Source organism: Pocillopora damicornis, chromosome 3, assembly GCF_964200805.1.
Source record: "Pocillopora damicornis chromosome 3, jaPocDami1.2, whole genome shotgun sequence".
Taxonomy (NCBI): domain Eukaryota; kingdom Metazoa; phylum Cnidaria; class Anthozoa; order Scleractinia; family Pocilloporidae; genus Pocillopora; species Pocillopora damicornis.
The window spans coordinates 536,497-558,184 of record NC_142672.1 but is presented as its reverse complement, the minus strand read 5'-3'; the positions used below and the strand labels follow the sequence as shown (position 1 = coordinate 558,184).

The window sequence follows — 21,688 nt, the reverse complement described above, 5'->3', positions numbered from 1 at the left end:
AAATGAGATTCCAGGGCATGCGCGTTACTTCTGATGACCGCGTGCGCTGCCATTTTGAAGCGTTCAGTCAATGTTTGGTGGCTGTCTAACGATCCTTTGCAGTTTTGCATCAACAGTCGACCGATGCCTACTAAACTATTTGTAGGGAACATCTCAGAATCATGCAGTGAAGACGATCTTAAGGAAGCCTTCGAAAAATACGGTACCATTGTGGAGCATGCAATAGTTCGAAATTATGCATTTGTGCATTTTGAGAATAAAGAGGACGCCGAAAATGCGATAAAAGAGCTACATGAAACGGAGCTGAAAGGCAATGTTATTAGAGTATTAATGTCAACCACTCCACATAAGAAGGGCAGGGGAGGTGGAGAAGGAAGAAGTCCGTACCCAAGAGACAGAGCACCGGGGAATTCTCGAGGTCCTCCTCGAGGTGGAGGCGGCGGTGGTTACTACCCTCCCGAAAGAAGCCGCTATCATCCATACTACGATCGCGAGTACTACAGACAAGCACCCTATCCTTCGTCATACAGTCGAAGTTCTTATGGATATTACAGTACATACGACAGTGATTACAGGGACTATCAGCGGTCTTATCCGCCTTCATCATATTATTATGGAGACAGTAGATTTGGCGGGCCTGTGACTTACCCGGACACATCGAAGAGGCAATCGTGGGATCGTTAGCAACCTAACTTGGTTACAGTGCCCTTTTCTTAAAAAAGGGAAAAAAACCAATGGAGGTCAGTTTGTCCTTGGGCATAAAAAAAGTGCTGTTTTTTGGATTGTAAGGTGCTTTTTTTTTACTTTTGTCTACACACAAAAATGCATGCTGTATACCATAGGAATCGTTCAGACAGGATAAGTGGAAAATCATTATTTGTAATAAATTATACCTACAGAGATGATTAGCAGAGATCCTGGTGACTCTGATGGCCATACTTCTTTTAGGCTGTTATCTTTTCTGTGTATACTTGTTCAACTGCCCACTAATTTTGTTTATAATTTTATTTAGTTTTGTAAGTGAAGATACAACCATCCCAGAATTAATAATTACACGTCTTTGCCATCACCATATGACAACCTTAATCCTAAGCATATTGCAGGATAGGAAAAGTCCTTGATATCCAATGACATATTGGCTGTTTGTTTTTGTAATATGCAAACTTGAGACAAATAGCAAAGTTGAATCTTTTCCACTTGTGCTCACTAGACTCTGTTTTGTTTGTTAACCCTTGAACTCCCAGATCAAATTTGTAATTCTTCTTACTGTCAACCATACAATTCTTTCAATGCTAGTACAGAGAATTTAGTATTTGATCAACTAATAATCCCCAAATTGATATTTTTCTTTATTCTCATTTATCTGGTTGAAATTGTATTGACATGGTAAGGAGAAATTCTGCCCCGGTCACTTATGGGAGTTAAAGGTTTAATTGTGAACATTCTGTGTTGTGTTTTATCAACATTAGGATAAGTTCTTCTATATTGTTAGGCCAACCTCATTAAATATTTTCACCTCCCATTGCCTGGCTGATCCATTTGTTATTAAGAAAGAATCAAAAAGAAAAAAAAAAGAATTCCATTTGTATTGACTAACTTGCCAAATTTTCTAAAGTAGATTCTCAATTTAATCAAGCCTTTAAATCAGAAACTTTTGAGTTAGGAAAGCAATTTGAAGGGGGCAGCACTCATTTTTTTCTTTTCCAGGACCCACTGACCTACTTTCTTTATGAGGATGGTCTAATTATTCCCTGGCTTTCCTTATTTTCCATACAATGTTGATTGTGGTTGGCTGTCAGAGATTTAACTGGAAGGAAAACTATTATTTGTGAAAACTTTTCTAGTTCTTTTATCTCTTCAAGATTCACACCATGTAGTTGACATAATTTGAGATTAGTTCTGTTCCAATAGTTTGTGAAATTGTATAGCTCTTTCCTGTTGAAATCTAAGTACTCAAGGTATCCTGCAAAGGGGCTTTGTCCAAGTAGATGCTAGGAACTGTTAAAACTTTTAACTTATATTACAAACATTTCTTAGTTAATCTCTAAATAAAATAGGAAAAAATGTGGTGAAACCCCTGCTTTGTTGATTGTAACAACGGTATTCCCACATTTTAATATTCTTATTCTCCATACTGTTATCCCTTTAAGAGTGCTTGTCTGTAAAAATCAGACAAATTCTAAATTTCGCGGCAAGGGTGAAAAATTCGATTTCTTTCTTATTTTAATATTAGATAGGCTAGACTATAACTAAAATCACTGGATACTTTTTTTAGCAAAATATCTTTTTATTTCAGAGAAAATACAAATAACAAAATTCCATTGAAATCGTCATTTTTAGAAGCAAATTATTGCACAAGTTTGAGGGCTTCGCATTCAAAAACGAATCACAATCTCGTCTTTTAACACTCAAATCTTCTTTTTCAACCTCATAAGACCTCACAAAACGATTTTTGTATACACTGCGTTCCTCTTTGCGTGTAAAATAATTTAATTTCGAAAGCATACATTTCTCTTCAGTAGAAGTACTTTGTGAGCAAAGTTAATTTTCAGCATGTGCTAAACCTTCAAATGGATTAAGCTTTGGGTGGTAGAATAATGAAAAGTTGTTCTCAATATTACTGTAAAAATTTCTTTGGGCAAATGATTGAGAGCGATACGAAAGCTTTTCAAAGTCTGTTAAAATGCAGTTATTTGACCTTTCGCGGTCAACATTCCAGTCGCGAGTCACACACATACTTTAATATATCAATTGTTCCTTTACTTTCATGCACCGAGAATATCGCAAGTCACGAGTCGGCTTTCAAATTTACCGGTCCTGAAGATGAGATCGACCTTATTTTGTGCTGAGCGCACATATGTCGGCCCCTCTGTAGTTTAAGGTTTTAAACGGTAGTTGGGTCTATTAACAGTGGTTAATAGTACCACTCCCTTATGCAAGCCCCACCTATTGGCCACGGAACATAGCACCCCGACCTCACATAAGCCACACATTCCCACCACTACGTTTTGTAGCATGGTGTTGTAAAAATGTACAAAAGGTTCTCTTTCATGCTATTAGGGTATTTCTTGCAATTTTATTGGAAAGAAAAACATCCCTAATAAGTACGACAGGCACAGAGCGCCAAAAAAAACAAGAATAATTCCCTGCAATAAATAAATGTATTTTACTGTTTGTCACCAGACAACGATGACACTATTATAAAAATGTTTACAAAATAAAATATTTTGTAGGTTCCAAGAGTTCAATTCTGGAGTTTTGCCCTTCACCTACCCCCTAAAGTTCCTTTGTCACCGGTATTGCGTGCAAGCCAAATACTCAAAGGGCGTACATGTTTGTAGTTAACTCAGTTTAGCATTGAATTATACTGTTAGATGTAATCTTTTAGTGCATTGTAAACTGAGCAATACTCGCAGTCAACTGAACCGTTGAATAAGACGCCACAGTGAAGAAAGATATCGAACGTTTGACAACAAGATGGTGTTCAACAGGGTTGGTGGTTTCATCGGACGTTATCATTTATACAGACCTAAATACGAACGACAAGAGAATCACACTAAAATGGTCTCTGGATTGGTCTTCTGTGACAAATGAGGTTAGAGCATTTGGAAATATCTTTCTATGTACATTTTTCGGCCTCATGTGGGTTGAAACATATTAAAATATGTGTGACTCGCGACTGGAATGTTGACCGCAAAAGGTAAAAAAAATAACTGCATTTTAACGGACTTTGAAAAGCTTTTGTATCGCTTCAAGCATTTGCCCAAACAAAATTTTATAGTTATGTTGAGAACATCTTTTCAAAATTCAACCACCAAAAGCTTAATCCATTTGAAGGTTTGGCACATGGTGAAAATTAATTTTATTCACGAAGTATTTTTACTGAAGAGAAATGCATGCTTTCGAAATTAAATTATTTTAAGCGCAAAGAAGAGCGCAATGTTTACAAAAATCATTTCGTGAGGTCTTATGAGAGCGAAAAAGAAGATTTCAGTGTTTAAAAGACGAGATAGTGGTTCGCTTTTGCATGCGAAGCACTCAAACTCGTGCAATAATTTGCTGCTAAAAATGACGATTTTAACGGAATTTCGTTATTCGTATTTTTTCTCTGAAATAAAAAGATATTTTGCCAAAAAAAGTATCCAGTGATTTTAGTTATAGCCTAGCCCATCAAACATTAAAATAAGAAAGAAATCGAATTTTCCACCCTTGCCGCGATATGTTTGATTTTTACAGAGAAGCGCTCTTAACTCCTACGAGTCACCAAGATAATTTCTCCATACAATGTAAATACTGTGTCAAGCAGAAAAATTTTGAGAAACATAAAAACATCATTGAGGGGATTATAAGTTCATCCAATACCTAGCCTGAGTATTAGACTTTCCAAGGGTGTCAAGGTGGTATGAGATAGAAGGGAAAGCCTTCCACCTGCTCTTGCTTGGCCCCACCTTCCCTTCTGTTGGAAGGCCTTATACTTAAGGTATCCAATAACAGATTCAGAGGCAGTAAGGAAAATTACGAATGAGATCTTGAGAGTGAAATGGTTAAGAGCTTCCTACTTTTTTTTTAGATAGAATTCCTTGTCCTGCCATCTGTCATATGATTAAATTTGAATTTGCTTTTTGCCAGAAGAATTACAGACCTCTTAGAAGTGACTTGATACAAACACCTTTTGTCAGAGGATTACAAAGCCAAATATCTAATTTAAACGAATTATGCTCTGTGTTCTTGGTATGAATACAACCTGTGAGATTTATTAATCTTTGGCAACATCTATACCACAAGACCAAAGTTACTGCCCTGTGGGAAAGTATTTGTTTGGGAAGGTGTTAAAGTTGGATGTCACTATTTTGTCATTGAATTTCTTTCAGTCAATATTCATCGTTTTGTAAACTCAAAAGTATATCAACAAAGCATTGTTGTAGATTTCCTGCACTCTTTGTTTTATTGAAAAATTAGGGTGGTAATGTTTGGCCTGTTTTGCTTCCTTGTATGAATCTTGTGACTGAATCAGGGATGCATTTATTTTGAGAATTGATCTTGTAAACACCCTTAATTTATCACAAAGAGAAAGTTTAACGCATTAAACGTCGCCCAAAATTTTTTTTGTAATCTGTTGAGTGAAATTAGTAGATTGCCAGAATAAAGTTTGTTTTAATTACCGGTAAATCCTCGAAAAAATTTGGAAGCGAGGGCCTCTATTCTTCCCACAATGCAACGAGGGCTGCCAGAGAGAGGGAGAGAGTGATCATGGCGGATGATAAGGTTCCAGAAAGCTTTGAGTTGCTAGAAAACAATTGAACAGTTTGTAGAAACAACACGTCAAATAGGAATCATTGTCAGTGATTTTCAACCTGGAAGTCAAGGTGTTCTTAATCAGAAAATGTAAGCGACCTATCTTCGAGCGTTCCATGTATAATTTCGGGATGGATTAATACAAAACCGTGATCGCTTGAAATGAAAGCAAAAACTTGGCTTAAATGTATGCTTAAATATGAATGTTCGTCTCCCTCTGTAACTGTTAACATTGGGACTTCGTCAGTCACCTTAAAGAGTGCTAGTTGATCATGAGTAATCTTGCCAAACAGCAGATCGGAATTAATAATTATACACAGATTCCTCCTTCCAGTGACCTATCCACGTCCTATTAGTTTAAACTTTTTTGTTTTGTTTCACAAACTCGATGATGGAAAACATGAGGGAAATAGAGAAATGTAAAGCACGAGTTCAAGATGTAGAGGTTCCGCTGGAAGTATTTGAGTGAGTGCTTTGCTTTTGATTTCCATGTAAACTTATCATAACAGCTGATCATTATAACTAAGACCAAGCAATCATTAAAGTCAAGTATGCCACGAATATCATACTATTTTTTTTTTCATACTATTTGCGGCATTAAAAAGGAATGCATAGAAACATTATTTTCACTGCGTTTTGAGGTTGCAAAGTGTAATATAACAGTTAAAAAAATTGTATTAAACCGTATTTCCTGAAGTAAGTGCCCAGGAGCTAGTCAAAATTTCGGCTTAAAGGAGGGTGCTTATTGGAAGGAGGACGCTTAATCAAGGGAGCCCTTGTTAAAAATTCTCCTTTCAATGAAATGACACTTTATTTTGGCCTCAAAAAACTACAAAATTGTCCACGTAGATGTAAAGTCAATATGGTCATGTTCAGATCGAGCTATCATTCATCACAGAGCTTTCAATAAGACCCCAGCACTATTAAAACTATATTAAACTGTCATTTAAACCGTTGAGTACATTAACTAATGAATTAACACCAGTTAATATGAATTTTTTAGACCACGATATGTAAAAACATTGAAATGTGAAAGTGCCATGAATACAGAGTGACTTATTTTTTAATCAGGAGATTCATAGACGAATATATTGACCAAAGTATTTCAAATCCTTGAGACGGTTCGTCAAATGTTCCCAAAAGGAGTAGAAGCGATTTTAGCACTCATGAAAGAATCTGTTATCGGAAAATACTGTTTCTTGCATTTAAACTGAAGCAAGATACATGCATCTGGTATGAAATAATAGAAGTTTTACCGACAACTCACGAATAAGGTGGGTTTAAATATTCAAAATATTTATCTATCGGGTCCATTTTACGACTAACCGGTTTATTTTTTTAGGACAACAGTGCTTAAATAAACGATAAAATTTATTTCGAATATTTCAATGAATCAATTTTTAGCAAAAATTTGTTTTCTGCAAAATCACCGAAGAAGTGTGCGTTGGTCAGACGAAACTTATCGGGATATCAGAAACATCCTTTTTTTCAGAACTTTTAAGTTTGAAGCCCAGCTCGAGCGCTAGCGGCCGTCTAGTTTTACGCTCCAAAGTTAAGTCCAATGAATTGTCTCTCAATGGAGGCCACTTCTTTCCATAAGTTGTAAAAACGAGTGATAGAGCCATGTGTTTAGATTGTAGTGATTGTTTATTCATAGTATATCACGACCCAGTTTCATTTCGTACAGAGGAACATCTTTATGACTTGACGGCTGTTATTGATCCACTTTACTGCCGATTGTTGGTATAACAAACTGAAGTTTTGACCATTCACTGACGATTAACCCTATTGAGATCACCATGTAGCGGTGCCAAAAGCTGTATCATTTCGTTAACAAGAAGAACAAGGTATACATTTGGTTATAACGTAATCATTCGGGAGATAACTATAAGGATAATCTTCAGTTTTGGAAATCCCTTATAGGTTGTCCAATAGAGGAACGTATGACGGCTGGGTTTAAATGCATAGTTTTAGTTTCGAACAGGAATGTCTTTCACGATAAGGCTCACTGATAAGTAACGGTTTGCAGGTATCATACGAGTCAAAAGAGAAAACATGTAGTTTTACAGACTCTTTGGAAAAATAAGAGTCGAGCGATTGTCATGTTGAAAAGCTTGAATACCGCGGGCTCATTGAAAAGCCCGGGCCTTGCACAAAGGTGAGAGTGAAAGGAGAGTTTTAAGTCTTTCATTTCTTTCTGTGGTGACGTAAGAAGTCTCAGCCAAATTTCTCGCCATACTTAATTGTTTCCTTGACGCGTCTTTCAACGAAATTCATAGCATCTTATTCAATAGAGAGAGAGAGAGAATTTGACATAACTAAAACATATCTGTCCATTTCATTTTTCTGCGTCAGTTTCCAATATCAGCTTCCTGTGTAGCCGAGAAAATGATGGCGTGCGAAAACAAAACATGTAAGTTTGCCAAAAGTTAAAATTTTAGTTTTGTTCATAAACTTTTATTTAAACCTGAACAATCGAGTAACCAGAAGTCCTCAACCTAAGGTATAGAGCGATTTTCATCTAATCGAAAATACAAACAGTATTGAAACGATGGATACTCTCAAGGAACTACTTGTGCCTAAAGCATTCAACAAATATAGCCACTTCGCAGTCGTTTCAATTTGGTTCGTGATGGGTGCAACCTTCCTCGGCATTTTTATTGAAGTGGAAAACACCGAACCCAGGTTTGATTTCCGTTGTGGTGGAGCGAAGACTGAAAACATTGATCTCGTCCGTGGAAAATGTTTCCGGCAATACATGAAGCAGTACAACAAATACGGTGTTCCCGTCTATGGCTTCGTGATCATCAATTTCTGCCTTATTGCTGCTGTATATGCTGTGTACTCCCAAATAGTGAAAAATACAGTCAATGAACTGTCGTCAAGCACTCGCAACGGTGACCCTGAGAGTCAGTCGGGCGACCAAGAGAACAAAAATTCAAAGGGAAAACAGCTTTTCATCGCTTACTGTTGCCAACTATCTACGAGACTTGTTTTAGGAGTTCTTTCCATGATCCTTCAAACTCAGTTGCTTTATCCTCTCGAGTTTTCCTATACGTTTGACTGTTATTTACCCTCTAGAACCAATCAGCCAAGGAATTCATCGGACGCCACCCAAAACTCTGCTTTTCACGAATGTAGCAATCAACGAGCGGAAAAGAAAACCTTCTGGATGAACGCTATTCTTGTAGTGAATGGAATTTTTGTCGCTGGTATTCTTATTGAAACCATCTACATTTTGTCACGGGCATGCATAGAAAAAAAGTTCATGAAAAACTCAAAGTTTCTTGAAACACATCTAAATCCCAGTCATGGAAAATCCCATCAGAAACCTCAAAGGCAAGAAGAAAGAATAGAACAAGTTTCACAACAGTTACGAGTGCCAGAAAACTGTTCGACCCGAGGCGAGTTGCACTTAGAACCTCAGAGGCAAGATGATGTCGTCCAACCACAACCACACGAGCGTGAACACCGTCCAACCCAAGTCGAGTTACACTCAGAACCTCAAAGACAGGATGATGTTGCATCGAGAGAGCGAGAACACCGTGCGACGCAAATTGAGTCCCACCAAGAACCTCAAAGACAAGATGATGTTTTCCCACTACAACCACAGGATGAAATCGAGTCGCATCAAGAACCTCAAAAGCCGAATAGATGGAGCGGACATGATGATGTTCCTCTGACACAAAGGGAACCAGAACAGCTCCAAAACTCAAACCTTCAACGATTCATTGCGAAAACAAAGGAAATAATTCAAGAAGACACCCAAAACCTTTTTGAGCTCCAATCACCTTTTTTAGGAAACCCAGGCGAACAAACGGCAGTTAAACATTTGACTTTGGATCAGATTTACACAAATCTTACGGTTATTAATGATAGAGATACATATGACTTTACTGAAGACAGACAGGAGCAACTCAAAGTTTATCCAAGGTCGCGCAAGGGAGAATCACAACCCAAAGGCTTAGAAGACCTCCTAACGGATAAAAGCAGGAAAGTTTTGGTTGTTGGTCGTCCCGGAATCGGCAAAACATTATGTTGTATTAAACTTCTCAGAGACTGGGCATTTGATGACGTTTTTAAAGCGACATCTTATGCTGAAACGCACTTTGACGCTGCCTTCTTTGTAAAATTCAGAAGATTCAACTCAACCGACGTCCTGAACCTCAGGGAACTATTGATTCAGTCAGAGCATTTTCCTCCAGACCACCTGGATGATAAAGTCTGGAAATACATCCTGCAACACCCTAAACGCGTCCTCATACTTTTTGACGGATTCGATGAATTCAAACATGATGCTAAGATCGTTCAGGCGCCTCCTCGTCCCAGCGTAGAACAGCAAATGCCGCTCCGAATTCTCTATCACTGTCTTGTGCACGGAAAACTCCTCAAAGATGCCTCAATTGTGACCACAACGAGACCTACGGCTTTGCCGAGCATCAGACGCCTTCCATTCGACAAAATCTGCGAGATTTTGGGGTTTTCAACCGAGCAAATTGAAGAATATGTCTACAAATTTACGGGAGACGACAAGCAAGCAGGCGAAACACTATGGCGACACATCAACAGCAACATGAACTTACTTTCGCTCTGTTATATCCCAATGAACAGCTTCATCGTGTGCTCAAGTCTGTTCCAAATATTGCAGTTCGAAAGTTCCGTTGGTGTTACCCTCCCCTCCAAATTAACCGAGATATACAATATTGCAGTGAAAGTGTTTTATTTCAGACATACTAAAGAATTCCGCGATACTGATTTCACTCGTGAACACTTTGAATCTGATGAATTGTCCTTGGATGTGGAGGAGAAATTCGAGAAACTAGGAAGCGTGGCGCTTGAAGGAATCAAAGAAGGAAAACTGATCCTTGAAGGAAACGAAGTGCGCGGAATGGAAGACAACGCGCTTTTTCACCGCTTACCCGATCGTAAAACCAGCGCGCTCAAACATGAACGACAATTCTGTTTCATTCATCTGACAATGCAAGAGTTTTTCGCTGCGAGGCACTTGGCAAACAACACGAGTGAAACAGAATTGAGGAACTTTGTTTCCGAGAACATCAAGAATGGTAAATGGCAGCTGGTTTTTCAGTTTCTGGCGGGACTAATGGAGGATAAAGTTCACCTACCAAGCGAAATCATCACTGACCTTCTTCCTGTGAAAACTGAAATGAAAGAAAGCGCCGACTACAACGAAGAGTGGACAGAGAATGAAGACAAAATGGTGACCTGCTGGCCGACTGAAGACGAACGGGATTTAGCGGTGACGTTTTTTAAATGTAGTAACGAAAGTGATAAGATGGAGTCGATAGTTCAGAGAAAACTTCAACAAATTAACTTTAATTTTGTAAATTTTATTCGTGGTCACCTCACAGCTGTTGATTGCTCTTCGTTAGTAAATGTAATTAAGAATGTTCAACAAATTTCACATTTAGATTTGAGTCACAATAACGTAGGTCCATTAGGTTGTTTTGAGATTTTTAAATTGTTAAAATGTAGGGAATCTCAACTGAGCTGGTTAAACCTCAAACATAATCAATTGACAGATGAAACAGCAAAGTATTTAGCTGAAGCCTTCAACAACAACAGCTGTCAGCTACGCACGTTAGACCTCTCAGAAAATAACATCTCAGACATTGGAGCACAGCACTTGGCTAAAGCCATCAACAACAACTGTCAGCTACGTACGTTAAACCTCTCACTAAATAACATCTCACACCTTGGAGCACAGCACTTGGCTGAAGCCATCAACGACAACAACAACTGTCAGCTACACACATTAAACCTCTACAGAAATAATATCTCAGACATTGGAGCACAGCACTTGGCCGATGCCATCAACAACAACAACTGTCAGCTACTTACATTAAACCTCTCAAGAAATAACATCTCAGACATTGGAGCACAGCACTTGGCTGAAGCCATCAACAAAAACTGTCCGCTACGCACGTTAGACCTCTCAATAAATAATATCTCATACATTGGAGCACAGCACTTGGCTGAAGCCATCAACAACAACAACTGTCAGCTACGCACATTAAACCTCGCATTCAATGACATCTCAGACATTGGAGCACAGCACTTGGCTGAAGCCATCAACAACAACAACTGTCAGCTACGCACATTAAACCTCGCATTCAATGACATCTCACACATTGGAGCACAGCACTTGGCTGAAGCCATCAACGACAACTGCCAGCTACGCACGTTAAACCTCTCATTCAATAACATCTCAGACATTGGAGCACAGCACTTGGCTGAAGCCATCAACAACAACAACAACTGTCAGCTACACACATTAAACCTCGCATTCAATGACATCTCTCACATTGGAGTACAGCACTTGGCTGAAGCCATCAACGATAACAACTGTCAGCTATGCATGTTAAACCTTGAAGAAAATAACATCTCAGACATTGGAGCACAGCACTTGGCTGAAGCCATCAACAACAACAACTGTCAGCTACGCACGTTAAACCTCACAGCAAATAACATCTCAGACATTGGAGCACAGCACTTGGCTGAAGCCATTAACAACAACAACTGTCAGCTACGCACATTAAACCTCTCACACAATAAAAACATCACAAAAGCAGGTAGACGACATGTACATAATTTATTAAGCAAGAGTCAGTCTAAGTGTGAGCTAATTCTTTAGGTCTCAGCAAAGTTATCAACGAATAAATTTTTTAAGCCAATTAAAACTTGAGTTGTCATATATCTATCCCCTATGGTTAAACCTAACTTGAAAGCTGTGGAGAGGGGTGGGGAAGTAGAGGGGGGAGGTGTAACCTTCTAAATATCAGACTGGAACAAAATAAATTTACAAGAGAGACATGCCTCCATTCCTCTATAGAAACACTTATCACTTACACTTAACCCACAGAGTCCCAATATATGACTGTTAACTCTCCTCTTTACCTGTTGCAAATTAGTAATGAGAATTTGGAGATAGATCAAGATAACCACTTTTGCTCGCAAAGTTTGTGTATTCTGATTACCTGTTTGCGGCATAATGTATGCATAATGTAGATTCTAATTTGTATCCCAAACCAACAGTAAATATCTTATTCCCTTGAATAAGCATCCACAATCCTACCCCAAATAAGTTCCCACCCCCTAATAGGCCGTAATATCAAGCAAATGTGCCCCCTCCTCCCTCACTCACCAAAGTAGCAGGGATACAAAGGAAACCTGTTTCTATTGCCACTTAATGTATAACTTGCTTTAACTGAAGTAGAATCAGTAATTTTCTTAATAAGCACCCCCTCCATTAAACGAGGGGGGGGCCTTTCCCTCCAATAAGTGCCCCTCCTTTAGACCAGTATTTTGAATAAGTTTACAAGCATTTATTCCAGGAAATGCAGTATTTTAGTTAGTGTAAAATGTCAACAACATGAAATAAATGTCACATTTTTATATCTTGAATAAGTTCCTGGCCACTTATGTAGAATTTTGGTCAAAATTAATGGAGTAGGACACGAAATAACCTTTTTTTTTTTTCAAGCAAGATTTACGGAATCAGTTAACCTTGGTGTAAAAAGTAAAAAAAAAAAAAAAAAAAAATTAAAGGAAAGAAAATTATCAGAGACACAGATGAAATCCACCTGTACAAACTCTGTCTGAAAAACCAATCTTTTCTTTAATTTCATCGCAATGTTTGTTACAGAATAACCATGTGTGTACTTTGAAACTGGAAATTATGTATTAATCAGTTCATCATTTCCTCAAAAAACTATTTACCCTTTTACTCTTAAAATTCATCAAAAATAAATTTCTTCTTTCAAAACAATTCATTCACTAAGCAGAAAGGTAATGACAGTGAGGCTAAGAGAAAGAATAAAACATCAGAAACTACCGATAAATCCTCGAAAAAATTTGGAAGCGAGGGCCCCTATTCTTCCCACAATGCAACGAGGGCTGCCAGAGAGAGGGAGAGAGTGATCATGGCGGATGATAAGGTTCCAGAAAGGTTCGAGTTGCTGGAGCAAACAATTGAACAGTTTGTAGAAACAACACGTCAAATAGGAATCATTGTCAGTGATTTTCAACCTGGAAGTCAAGGTGTTCTTAATCAGAAAATGTAAGCGACCTATCTTCGAGCGTTCTATGTATAATTTCGGGATGGATTGATACAAAACCGTGATCGCTTGAAATGAAAGCGAAAACTTGGCTTAAGTATATGCTGAAATACGAATGTTTGTCTCCTTCTGTAAATGTTAACATTGGGATTTCGTCAGTCACCTTAAAGAGTGCTAGTTTACCATGAGTCATCTTGCCAAACAGTAGATCAGAATTTATAATTAGACACAGATGCCTTCTTCAATTCCAGTGGCCTATCCACGTCTTACTAGTTTAAACTGTTTTTTGTTTTGTTTCAGAAACTCGATGATAGACAACATGAGGGAAATAGAGAAATGTAAAGCACATGTTCAAGATGTAGAGGTTCCGCTGGAAGTATTTGAGTGAGTGCATTGTTGTTGATTTCCATGTAAACTTATCATTACAACTGGTCATTATAACCGAGACCAAGCAATCATTAAAAGTCAAGTATGCCACGAACATCATACTATTTTTATCCGCAGCATTACAAAGGAATGCATAGAAACATTTTCACTGCATTTTGAGGTTGCAAAGTGTAACATAACTGTTAAAAAAATTGTATTAAACCGTATTTCCTTAAGTAAGTGCCCAGGTGCTAGTCAAAATTTCGGCTCAAAGAGGGGCGCTTATTGGAAGGTGGACGCTTAATCAAGGGAGCGCTTGTTAAAATTTTCCTTTCAATGAAATGAAACTTTATTTTGGCCTCAAAAAACAACAGAATTGTCCACGTAGATGTAAAGTCGATATGGTCGTGTTCAGATCGAGCTATCATTCATCACAGCGCTTTCAATAAGACCCCGGCGCTCGCCAGAGTTCTGGGGGTATTCTGTTGTAAATCACTGGTTATACTTGGCCACATTTAAGTCAAATTTACAGAACAAAATTTTAAAAAATCAGTAAGGTAGAAAGTAAGAGGCAATTTGGTATTTTTTGGAGCATTCATCTAATCTATTTTTCAATTTCTGTGGTCTTTGATTTTTAGATTCATTCTTTCACTGGCAATTTTTTTTTCTGCTCGTTCACATGTTTTTCATAGACTTAGATGTACACATTGTCGGTTACCTAAAAAAAATTCTCAAACAATTTTGCATTGAACTAAAATCCCCAAATTTTTTTTTGACAAATAAAACAACAGCAGAGGCACAGGTAATTCACATTTGGAACTTTTTTCAAAGATGTTAAGTTTCCATTAAAAAATGCTTAACCGAGGCATTACAAAGACACTCATTGAATGTTTAGTGTCTGACCTTTTTATCAAAATAAGCTTGCTGTAAAAAGCAAAGAAGACCATGGTCTTAAAATTATTGGTTAGTGGGAACATGGTTAAGTGACTTTTTGTGATTTTTCATAAAGCATGCTGAAGCTCAATAATTATTGTTTATGATCTTGTGTTAAACACGAGCTGTTGGAACAGTTAGAATTCATCAGCTGAATGATTTCATTCAATTATCTTATGTGAACATTAGTGGCTGAACGCATTAGTGATGAAAAACTTCTGCAAATGAGAATACTCCAGGGGTTTTTCCAATAAATAAAACCTATGGAGTTCATTGCTGTATATCTTTAATTTCACTCAATCACAAAATATGCATTCTGTATTTCAAGACAGAAGACACAGAGGGGGCATTTCAAATTAAAGCAGAAGAAGACTCTGTTAACAAAGATCATGGCATTAGAATGCAAATAGTTAAAGAAACTGTGAGTCGAAAAGTGATGTACAAATGGAAGACAATAGAATCTGGCTTGGCCAGGTGAAGAAAGGTTTAGATCACAACAAAATTTGAGAAAATGTGTACACAGAAATTTGAGAGACACAATACGTTATCTTGTAATGTTTTTGTAGACTGCCTTTTGCAAGTGTTTAGTCTGTTTAGAATTATATGATGTTGGATGGTTACCCTCATTTTGGCTCCTTCTGTGACTTTTTGGAAGCTTTCAAGTAAACACCTCAAGAGCTTTTCAAGTTCATTCAGTTGACTTTTGCCTTTATAAACAAGTTTTGATAAAAATTGATTGATATTGTCTTATCATATACCACATTTCCAGCAAAAGAAGAGATTTTGGGTTTCCAAGAACATACTGACTCAAATTTTGGTCACCAGTAACCCTATGTCTCTGCAGAGGACTTTTGTGTGAAACCCCTGCTGCAGGTTTCCATGTCAGCAAATGAAAGATTTTGATTAGAAATAAAACAATCGGTCAAACAATTGTTACAAAGAGACAAATATTTATGATCATTTGCCAAAGTTTAACACCAAAAACTCTGTTTGAAGCCAGTCTATGTGGAATGGAATTAATGGCTAATGGGAGGGAAATCACTTTTCAAAGTATTCTCAACAAGTGCTTTACTGAGGTAGCCACCTGTTTCAAATCTTATCAAAAGCACTGGGTCATCAACTGTTTTCTACAAAACCATCCCAATAAATCTATTATCTTATAAATTACTGGTCCTGGAGGACAAGGAAATAGTCTAGCTGTTCCTGGTTAATTTATGGTATTAACTGAACAGGGTAATAGGAAAAAAATTAAAGGACAGATAACGTACAGAAAGGAACTCTGTAAGCATGAGGAGATAAAAATAATTGAAAGAGAAATTATTCTCCTTTGCTGATTTTGCTGTAATTGAAACAGAAAAAAAGTCAGATTAAGTGGCAATAGAACTGTTTTCCTCATACTCCCACTATCTACATATAAGATAGTGACTAAGGAGGGGGGATACTTATTCTAAAAGGGGGAGTTTGATGTTATAGCATATAGGGTTGGGCACTTATCAGTGGAAGTACAGTATGTTTGGAGCCCAGTGCTCCGTTCATAGGCTGATAAACCAGCAATTTATATTTTTTTTTTTTAGATACTGGAGCTCATTATACCTTTGATTCAAACTTAGTAAACCGTGGTACCATATTTTCTGATAATAGGTACATAGATCAGGGAAGAAATCCTCAGCTGTACACTAAAGACTGTCTTGAGAAAGCACTAGAAAAAAATCAGCAAGTGAATGGCAAAATAGATGCTTACAAGGTGAGTTTTCCTTTCCTGATAATCTTTGTGGGTTATCAACAGCAAGTTAATAATGATTGGGAAACTTTTGTAGCAAAAACAAATTGGCACCATGTAAAAACACTATAAATGAGCCTCAGAGGAAAGGAGGACTACAGGGAAGGCTACTTTGCCGGAATATTCTGAACTGAGGTGAAATTCTCTGAAATTCTGAAAGATATTTGAGGAAAATGCAGTTCACCTGACTTAACATGAGAAAGGTTAAAAGCATTGCAGAAAATCTCTTCCAATTTTTCTAAATTCAAGTTACAATTTTTCTCTTCCTCTTCCCCCTTTGTATTCTTTTTGTATTCACGCATGGCGTTCATGATTTCACAAATTGGCCAATCACGTCAAAGGAATTTAACCTTGACATTTTTCATGTATTTTTAGTTTGTTTTCATGGAGTTTAAGTTGTTTTTTAGCTTCTGTTTGCGTAAATTTGTCACTGCTTTGTTTGGAATTTAAAGAAGTTTCAGAGTTTTTAATTTAGTCAAATGTTGAGGTTCATTTAATAAATTTAATACAGTCTTTGAAAGCATCATGGGAAGATTACCTGAGTTTCACTCACTGTCAATGCTTGTTTTCAACAAAACTACCATGCACTGCATTGTAAGCATTTACTGAAACCATATGCTTGTTTTGTTGTGTACCACTATTGGAGTAAATGATGATGACTTTCTCCCCATTTAAACAGAACTTCAAGTCACTTCTTGTTGACGAACTTTCAAAGCATTTTCCCAAGGAAATTGATGAATACCAGAACATCAAAGAGCGGCAGATGAAGACATGATTCTGGATTGAGATTCTATTTTATTAGAATGTAACCAGTTTGTAAATAATTATGTAAATAAAATCCTGGTTGGCAGCTAAACCTCCTCTGTCTCTATGGCCTATATGCTTGTCAAGGCTCAGCTGTAACACCCCCTCTCTCACAGTAATTCACTCAGGTTTGGAGCCCATCTGCAAAGAAAGGTCCTTTAAAGTTTTTTTGACCACAAGTCATGCTTGTCACAAGCTCCCCCACCCCAGCATTTAGATGTCTGCAAGGGAGGATCAAATCATGACAGCTCTACAATTAAAAGGTTTACACCCACATGTGATTCCTGCCACACTTCCTTGATGCAGTTATTGTGCAGCTTCTTCAATTAAAAATTTTTATTCCCAACTAGAGATTTCAATATAAATTTTATCATGATAACTATTTCAGACAACTTCATTGTTAGTGTTGATAGAAAAGCTGCTCTGTATGTATCCTACAACAACAAGCATATTTCCTTTATTACTTAACAACATTCTTTGCCAGGGGGTGATGTAATGCATCATGATGTTTTGAAGACATTTAGAAACAAAATAATGCATCGATCAAAAATGCTAAAACACAGACACTATAGTTGCTAGCCTCATAAAGTACCATTTTAATCTATGCAAGATGAATTAACATTAAAGAGATGTCTTGACAGGGTTTTTGTTCATAATGTCAGCCAGCTGAGGGAACAACTCAGAGTTGTAGAGTGGCAATTATTTTCTTCAAAAAGAGGAAGAAGTACCCTTAAGAAGAGAAAGAAGTCCAGATAATACCCATAGCAAAGCGGTTTAGGCTCTCCATTCATTACATACAATTAGTACAGGAATCCATAAAGAGCAAGAAAAAGAAGTTCCAGACCAGACAGATTCAATACATTATCAACTTGGTTAATGTAACCAAATTATCCAGTTAATGAAATACCTGTATTAAATAAATTTAAGCAGTCCTACTCTGATATCACAGAACACTAACACAGTTTGAAGCATGGTCAATATTCATAACTTCACTTAATACGTTTTCAACTTATGGCAGAACAAGATTCTGTTGTTCGAGTCTCCTTCAAAGAGGCCTTCGATGTACATGCCACAGACAGCTATTTTCATCTGTATGACACCCTCCAAACAGCATACTGTATTCCTTACATTTCTGTTTCCTTCTTTGAATAGTCTTGGCCTGATACTTCACTCCACATTTCTTCCCATGAATGGAGCTGACCACCATCAATAATTCAAATCTTAGTGACACACTTTAATCAGCTAGAAGTAGTAGACGACGAGGAACACTCACAAAAGGCCTGTGGAAATATGGTAGCTTGTTCAAGTCCTTGTTTTGCTTGTTCAAGTTCTGAGTTTAATCTGCTTGTTGCTTGCTCAAACTCTGCATTGAGCCTACTTGTAGCTTGTTCAATGTTAGCAGCCAAGTCTTGAACCTCTTTGTTAATTTTTGTTATAACCATCTCCATAGCTTCTCTTCCCTGAAGAAAAAAATTAAATTCTTGTATCACACATTAAAACGTACCAGTAAATATTATTTTTAACAATCATTACAAATATATTTAAGGAATATTTACTTTTGATTTGTTATCCATACCTTTGATGCATTACTGGCCATTGTATTCTTGATAAGACTTTCACAATAGTCTTTGAAACTAACTCCAAAAACCTTGATTACAGCATCTTGGGTAAGTCTGGTTCTAGAAAGTTCAAATTAATAGGATAAATTAAACCAAACCTTTCACTGATTGAATTAAGCAGTACTATTCATTAATAGCTCTTCCTTGAAAATAGACTTATCCTCTTGGATGACCCTCAATGATAAGAATGATGATGATAAATGCTGAAGGGAAACTGAAATTCTTCAAAGGAACCCAAGAGGATATTATAAAGATTACTTCAAGGCAAAAAAATACATTCCTCTTTGACTCACTTGTTAACTTCTTGGTCTTGAGTATAAGTTACTGTCTCGTCTACATCTGCCCAGCCTGACAGTGTTACATTCCTACTAGTCATTGTCATTGTCTTTTTAACTGGATCAACAACAGAGTGTTCATAGGCATAACAGAGGTTATCAACTCCAATCATGTTACAAACCCATGAAGGTAAAAATCCCTCAGTGCCTACAAGTCTAGTAGTATGTAATTGTCCTTGTTCATCAACATGTCTCTCCAGAACATCCATAGTTTTCACATTAGGATTGAGATCATTAGGATACTTTCTCCATACTGCTTGAGTGACACGATCCCAGCAGTGACTTTGAGAAAAAAATAATAACATTAGTTACTACCATGAGAATGCTGAAGGTGCAAATAATTAATTTTTTTACCAAAGCCTCTAAGAGAGTCTAAGTACTGAGGTTAACTTGTATGTCAAAGTCACTCTGTTGCAAATCATTGACTGTGATTATGTGTACTTTTTAGAACTAATCCTTTTCATAAGTGCTACTTCAAATGAAATTTCTATTCTCTTTAGCTCTTGGTTTAGATTGCCTTCACAAGGAAAGCAATTTCACATCTTAAATCAGTGACAATCTAAGCATCTACTTGGAACTTTCGTTTAGAATCTTTGGATCTCATATCATGAAATGAAGTTAATTTTTGAACACATTTTAATAAGATAAAACATTTATGATTTCCAGAGAATTCCTTACGCATGAGAGGTTTTGATGAAACAGATTTCCCAACAGAATGCAGGAAAAAAACAACAATTCAATTCTAGCATTAAGCATTGTTCAGTGATTAAGTATTGCTTCAGAGACACCTGTGTTGATCTAAATGAGAATATTTAGATGAACATTCTTAGCTAGGAATTATTAAATTAATTATTACAGTCATCCCTGGGAAGCTTGTTGGTTATATAACATTGCTAGTAATGAGGAAGTAACAAAATAGCCACTAAGGATAACCCTAGTCAGTCTGATTAATTGCAAACAAAGTAGAAACGCAACCTTCTGACACACTTTTACTGTAATTCTAGCATATGTCTCACCCCTACCAAGCAGTCAAACTGTTGTATAACATGGGAAGAGAAAGTTTGACTAGTGCATGAAGCTACCTCTCAGTCTTGTCTTTAAGTGATGGTTCAGCCACACCAAGTGGAGTGCAACAAACAAAATGTTGACTGAAAATGTCCGATATTGGAGCTAAGGCTTAAGAATTAATGAACAACCAAACAAACCATGTTAAGCCTAGTTCAGACACTGTACTTCAGCTGCACCAAATCAAATTCCTCGATAGGCTGACCTAATTTAGGTAATCCTGGCTGAATTGAGTCAAATGCTGAACTAGTTCAGACACTCAACTTTATTTGGCCAAAATTAATTAATCAAAGACAATTAATATTCTGTCATTGGTTTAGCATACAATTAAAAACATGGCAGACACCATGGATTTCAGAAGCAATCTGCAAGCAAGAGACTTTCTTCTACTCAAAATGCTGGAAAACAGTGTGAAAGGAAGAAGAAGAATGCAAATCATCTTAGCCTATTTTGCAGCCAGAAGAAGATAAGTGATAACCGTCTCATCATACTTCACATGAACTTAATTTGTTGAATTTGATTCCGCTCAGCTGAAGTACGGCGTCTGAACTAGACCCTAACTACAATCATTGTGATGAATGATATAGTTTCACAAGTTCAGAGGCTGTCTCCATACTTAAAACGTCCAGTATTATGAACATTGACTAAGACAAAGTCGAACTCAAACATATCATAAAATCTACTTCCCCAGTTTTTTCACTAAAGGGTTCCCAATACACAGAACAACTTCACATGTCGATGGTTACGTAATGGGGAGGGACTGAAGTGTTGGCTGCAGCGTTATTTACTTTCTCATGCCAACTCAGCGGAGAAAAAAAATTGAACACCTAAGCCTTGAGCAACGATGTCTGGCCTAAGGAGGAGAGAAAGTGATGTTTCACGGTAAACTTCTGCTGAAAATTAGCACGATTGCAATCAAGTCAAGTTTTACGTTACTATAAACATTTAAGAGGGCACTTGTTTGTACATGCATGGTTGAATTTTCAAACGAAAGAAAAGTTTCAAACCCACTAAACCATAAATCAAGGAATAAGAATTTCTACTTTAAGTTTAAAGCAAAAAGGCCTCAGTTGTTTGATTACAAAATGGACATGATGTGGAGTACGTTTCCGACATCACACGTGAGTTTCAATTTATAGCACGTGAATGTATGGGGACTTCAGAAATCGACACACATTTTTTAGCTTAAAGTTGATGAAAAAGGAACAAAATGGTTTATAACTCACTTGAAAATATGTTCTGAAGACCAAAATTTCATAGCTCAAGATCAAATGTTATAGAGAGTGTCTCACCTCTGAAATAACATACAACAAGTCTAAAGTTTACCACTGACTTCACGTCATGTGCAGTGAACAAAGTCCGATCTTACGCAACTGTACGATTTGATTGGTCAAAGAACATTATGCAATTAGG

The 21,688-nt window shown here is 37.1% G+C and overlaps 4 protein-coding genes across 4 annotated transcripts; 3 read left to right on the top strand and 1 right to left on the bottom strand.

Annotated features, from left to right (window-relative positions):
* Positions 1-9: 9 nt before the first annotated feature.
* On the top strand, positions 10-2,074 carry LOC113673966 (uncharacterized). Its single transcript, XM_027190441.2, has one exon. The coding sequence runs from the start codon at positions 34-36 to the stop codon at positions 682-684; it is 651 nt and encodes a 216-aa protein (XP_027046242.2). The 5' UTR covers positions 10-33; the 3' UTR covers positions 685-2,074.
* A 5,653-nt stretch (positions 2,075-7,727) lies between these two features.
* LOC113674029 (uncharacterized) lies at positions 7,728-12,098 on the top strand. Its single transcript, XM_089199666.1, has one exon. It carries the CDS (start codon positions 7,847-7,849, stop codon positions 11,948-11,950), a length of 4,104 nt encoding a protein of 1,367 aa, XP_089055792.1. The 5' UTR covers positions 7,728-7,846; the 3' UTR covers positions 11,951-12,098.
* A 1,086-nt stretch (positions 12,099-13,184) lies between these two features.
* On the top strand, positions 13,185-17,308 carry LOC113673968 (mediator of RNA polymerase II transcription subunit 10). The gene is made up of 4 exons (XM_027190442.2): positions 13,185-13,375; positions 13,674-13,757; positions 16,314-16,416; positions 17,132-17,308. Exons 1-4 carry the CDS (start codon positions 13,239-13,241, stop codon positions 17,225-17,227), a joined length of 420 nt encoding a protein of 139 aa, XP_027046243.1. The 5' UTR covers positions 13,185-13,238; the 3' UTR covers positions 17,228-17,308.
* Positions 17,228-21,650, bottom strand: LOC113673969 (PRELI domain containing protein 3B). The gene is made up of 4 exons (XM_089199668.1): positions 21,502-21,650; positions 19,169-19,492; positions 18,833-18,935; positions 17,228-18,716 (listed from the first exon to the last, which is right to left on the bottom strand). Exons 1-4 carry the CDS (start codon positions 21,531-21,533, stop codon positions 18,495-18,497), a joined length of 681 nt encoding a protein of 226 aa, XP_089055794.1. The 5' UTR covers positions 21,534-21,650; the 3' UTR covers positions 17,228-18,494.
* Between the last annotated feature and the right edge of the window lie 38 nt (positions 21,651-21,688).